The sequence below is a fragment of the Sinocyclocheilus anshuiensis genome, unplaced genomic scaffold (assembly GCF_001515605.1).
Source record: "Sinocyclocheilus anshuiensis isolate Anshui unplaced genomic scaffold, SAMN03320099.WGS_v1.1 scaffold1257, whole genome shotgun sequence".
NCBI classification, from domain to species: domain Eukaryota; kingdom Metazoa; phylum Chordata; class Actinopteri; order Cypriniformes; family Cyprinidae; genus Sinocyclocheilus; species Sinocyclocheilus anshuiensis.
Genome location: NW_015548249.1, coordinates 176652 through 181795, shown reverse-complemented (window position 1 = coordinate 181795; position 5144 = coordinate 176652). Strand labels below are relative to the sequence as shown.

Here is a 5144-nt window from a genome sequence, read left to right as displayed (position 1 = left end):
ACAGAGGTAGTCGAGGACGCATTGTGATCGGATCTCAGTGTAATGTAAACGCAATCCAGCCATCGTGTCTGCATTCTTAGGTAGGGATGTGCCGAACGAGGCTTTTGAAGCAGTGAGGCTTTTACAACAAACTGCGTTGATGCTTCGAAGCTTTTGACACAGTGCTCTACCCCGCCATCTGGTGGTCAATAAAAATTCTTACACCAACTGTATCATTTAGATCAGTGGTTCCCAAACCTGTCCTGGAGTCCCCCCTGCCCTGCTCCTTTTGTATGTCTCCCTTATCTAACACACCTGATTCCACTCATCAGCTCGTTAGTAGAGACTGCAATAACTAAATTGGGTGTCTGATTAGGGATACATACAAAACTTGCAGGGCAGGGGGTCCTCCAGGACAGGTTTGGGAACCACTGCCCTAAAGAAAAAACCTGTGCAAATCACCAGATTTATATATAAACATGATTTGACCGATTTATACGCTTTTTTTGCCTAGTAAAGGCGAAGTAGCGCCATCTTGCGACAAAAAAGGTTTAACCTGGGCTAAAACTGCTGGGCTTTAATAATCCTAATATTTTCAACATGTATGGTGAACACAAAACATTTCAGCATTCATTTTTTGTTGGGATATTTGTTTCTGTATTTATTTTAATTAAAGTCTAATTACAAACCATATTTGGAATACATTTCTCAGATCTTCCACTTGAGGTATGAATCTACTGGCTGGCCACAAATTCACATACAGTTCACGTTATTGTCTTTAATTCAGAATTGCAATATATAGGAACATACATAGCAATACATTTCTTGTTCTTATTTTTTCCCTTCTACATGAAGGTAGAGCTGCCATTTAGCAAGCAGTAAACTATCTTATCAATGGCCATTTCATTTGCATGACAATCTTGATAGGCTACTTGTTAAACTCTGTGTTTACAGTCCTAGCAGGTCCTGGATGCGCTCATCGTGTTCATCACACTCGCCTAGTTTGTCATTAGATTAACAATTATTTGGAACAAATATGTATATCGTTTACCCTATGTTAAAACATTTTATATGGTGCATTCTTTTTTCTTTAAAAATGTTACCTTTATGTGGATTTTTCTTTTTGGGGACATTTTGCCCTTTGTCAGTGGAAGAGAGTCTTAGAGAGTTTAGTACGCAGGCATTTGAAACAACACAGCTGAATTGACAGCCTATCCGCTAATCTACAACAGATTTACCATTAAACATTAATTTTTTGAAATTGCTATGTTACAACAAAATAAACGTTGTTTTATAGGACGGAATGCACAGAGAATTTTTATTTTATAAGCTACCATTGGTAGCTGTTTTTTGTTTTGTTGTTGTTTTTTGCGTACATGTGTTTTCAGTTGGTAAATTTCAAAGTCTTTTTATTTTATTTAATTTGTTTGTTTGAATGAAAATGGTGGTAGACAGCGAAAAAGCTGTCCCTTTCTCTTACAACTCTGTTCTCGGATGTTATTTACTACATCTCCCAGCATTCCTTGTGGTTCTTTGAAAGGAGGAAGTTCAATACACAGCCGCAGTGATATCATTTACAGCATGGCTGCGTCCAGTTTCACAAGGTGTTTAGTAAGGTCTTACTTTTGCGTTAAATGTGTAGATCATGTGCAAACGCGTTTGCAGACAACTACGCGAATGTTCTGTGTATCAGCATCACGCAGTAGTAAGTATAGTCACTGGAAATGAGACGTTAATGGTTCTGTGCTTCACAATAGTGTTGTATATCACGTTTAATGTTTTGCAGTTTTAATGTCTCATGTGGCTACTAAATATAAAATGGCTTTAAAGTCATTAGAACACTGAAACGAAACTCATGCTTAACGAAAAAGTACAGTCGATGACCATTTTGCTACCACAGTAATTTACCGTGTTTTATACTTTGATGCTGTTATTCTTATTTGGAATTTTTTTACTCATGTAAATACTGAGCTGTATATGATAATTAAGTATATAAGTAATGTGGTATATTTCAAAGTACCATTGTATTTCTATGCGATAACAACTCTTAAGTTAAGCTTCATTCAATTAATCAGTGTTCATTCATTCAGTAAGTCAGTGATTGATTGATTGATTGATTGATTGATGGATTGTCCCTTCTTCTTCCAGGCTTTGTGGATGCACCTAAAGCTCAGTTCACAGATACAGAGGTTCAAGACATTCTGACCAAAATCACAGGTCTGGACCTGAAGAAAGTGTTCCGACCCATAAGACAGCAGCTAACGCCACCTAAATACAAGCTTGTGACAGACACCGAATTAGAAGAGGTGAGATTTCTCATGATAGGTCAGGATTCATGATGGGATGGAATTTGTGAGATGGTTATATGATACAATAGGGTTAATGAGGGGATGAGATACCTGATGAAATGGAAAGAGATTCAGTAGGGCATTTGGGAATAACATCAGATACAGTTATTCTGCTAGAAAAACTGTGGTCTTAATTGGGTTTATGTGTTATGCTGCTGAGCAGGCAGTGCGTAAGGCAGAGGAACAGGCAAAACATCTGCTGAAGATGCCACCGGTCCTGCCTGAGAGGAAACCCATAAATGATGTGCTCTATGAAGATCAGATGCTAGAAGGCATGGACACTGCTAAATATGTCTTCACTGACATCAACTTTAACGTCCCGCATCGAGTAAGAAAAGGACATTTAGCGAATCTGTGTTTCATTTTACATTGATTTTAAAAGTAATTTATGAACGTTCCTGTTGTTCTTGGGTTAAAAACCCGAATAAGCCAATTTTTTTTTTTTTGATGTACTGTAATTTCTTAGTAATTTTCTCATCTATTAATGCAATTTCTGATCTTTTTGTGTGTATACAGAGGTACTGTGTTATTTGTCTTTCTTACTGTTGGAACCTTTGTTTCTCATTCTCATACATTATTCCAAAGGAAAGATTCATTGTTGTGAGAGAGCCCAGTGGAACCCTAAGAAAAGCAACATGGAATGAAAGAGATCGGCTGATACAAGTTTATTTCCCCAAAGAGGGTCGTAAGATTACACCACCACCCATCTTTAAGGAAGAAAACCTTAGGGTATGGAAAGTGCAAAAACTGATTAAGTCTCATTAATTTTCACATGTATTCATTTCTGACAAGAAAATGTCTGTTTCCTTCTCTCTGCAGGTGGTCTTTGAGCAGGATAGACACGAGGATGTGCTAAACCAATGCATTGTCCAATTTGAGCCAGACTCTGCAGAATTTAAGAATGTGAGTTGCTGACAGACAGATGTATACAAGGGTTGTGCGATAAGCTGTCACCAGTGCATGAAAACATGTTATTCTGAGTTTCTTGGAGAGAATAATATTTATATGGTCTTTTAGGTGCTCATGCTGACCTATGAAGACATTGAAAAGCATGGGAAATACGATCTGCTCAGATCCACACGGTTTTTCGGTGGTTTGACCTGGCATCTGGTTAATGGCCGGCGAATTGATGGCCTCCTTGTGGACATGTTGCAGAGAGACCTGTGAGAAAAAAGGAATGATCTGGTTTCAGTGCAGATGCAGTCAGTTTCCACAGAAAATAAATAAATTGATTTGTCACTCAGTTTTATAAAAAGAACAAAAACATGCTTGGAGTAAAGCACTTGCATTGAAAGTCTATTGGACAAGTGTACCGGAGGGTTTAAAAGCATAAATTAATCTTGTATTATTTACAAGATTTGTGCCAGTGGGGAAGCATTTGCTCCATGTAAAATGTGCCTTATAAGTAGTTACATTATAGTTACATATGAAAGGAAAATTAAGAAACCACAAAAGAGGCAAGATGAGTGAATATCTGTATAGCTTGGAGGGAGCTTCGGTCCTTAAAACTCTTGGAAGTTTTTGATTCACTGACATTGCTCACAGCATCTTTAATTTCAGTTTAATTACTGTATGTATGGTCTTGTGAGAAGTCTAGTTGCCTTGTATGATGATCATATGTTGTCGTGATTACAGAATGCAGGATGCGGTGAGGTTGGTGCATCTGTTCAACTTGGTTCATCCTCAGAGTGAGTCTGCACAGCAAGCTCAAACACAACAGGCCACTGACCTGGACCTACTCAAGGTGAATACACAGTACATGGTCATCAGTGTTTTTTTGTGCATATCAATTCCACATCTGTTACTGTGACCACAAATTTTAACTATAGTTCAAGCATAGCTATAATGGTTTGAAATTATGGTTTTCTATTACCATTTCTTACTGTTGTTACTATTAATTAATGTGCATGAAAAAATGTCCTGTGATTACTGTGAGCTCCCATGACCTCATGTATGCACATGTGCCAAAAACCTTTAGACTGTGAGCAATTTCTTTTTTAAGATGTGTAAGTTAGGGGTGTCAGTTGATTAAAAATAATCCTATTAAAAAATTGTAACTAATTTCTCAGGTTATTTACACATGTAATCATAAATACATTGAATCTCTAAATGTATGTATGTAAGGTCAAATTGTCACTGTTATCTAACTATTAACTTATATTATGCCTCAATAAACTCCTAATTTGCTGCTTATTAATAGTTAGCAAGGTAGTTGTTAAGTTAAGGTATCTAAAATGTGACCCTGGACCACAAAACCAGTCATAAGGGTCAATTTTTCGAAATCGAGATTTATACATCATCTGAAAGCTGAAGAGGCACACCAACACTGCTCATTGTGCATGTCTCCTTTCTCTGACACACCAATTTCAGGTCTTGGAGCAGGGGTGCCCAAACTCCAACCCCAATCAGACACACCTGAACCAACTAATCAAGCTCTTACTAGACATACTAGAAACTAGTGCTGGGCGGTATGACCAAAAATGAATATCACGGTATTTTTCAAAATTATACCAGTTTCACGGTGTATGACGGTATTTTTATTTTTAATTTTTTCCATGCATGACCGGGTGTAAACCACATTTTCTACTGATTGAGAGAGGAAATAGGCTACTGCAGTAGATTGACTTAGAATGCCCTATTTTACTGTCATGATGAGTGAATATTGTAGAAAAATTCCACTCTAAATAGTGACTAAACAAGACCCATTAATACATGTTAACCAGGAGTCACTCTCATTTATAAGCGTCTGATAAAATCAACATGCATCTACACTAAAGAGCGGCTATGCGGTGGTTTTGGCTATATTACTTTTTTGTC

The 5144-nt window shown here is 37.4% G+C and overlaps 1 protein-coding gene across 1 annotated transcript in view; it reads left to right on the top strand.

The window, feature by feature from the left end:
* Positions 1-1527: 1527 nt before the first annotated feature.
* The window catches only part of mrps22 (mitochondrial ribosomal protein S22), a 9527-nt gene continuing 5910 nt past the window's right edge, over positions 1528-5144 (top strand). The window contains exons 1-7 of the mRNA XM_016442754.1: positions 1528-1684; positions 2128-2285; positions 2491-2655; positions 2913-3056; positions 3147-3230; positions 3345-3490; positions 3963-4071. Of these exons, the coding sequence (XP_016298240.1) occupies positions 1561-1684; positions 2128-2285; positions 2491-2655; positions 2913-3056; positions 3147-3230; positions 3345-3490; positions 3963-4071 (930 nt within the window). The 5' untranslated portion in view covers positions 1528-1560. The remainder of the gene's footprint in view (positions 1685-2127; positions 2286-2490; positions 2656-2912; positions 3057-3146; positions 3231-3344; positions 3491-3962; positions 4072-5144) is intronic.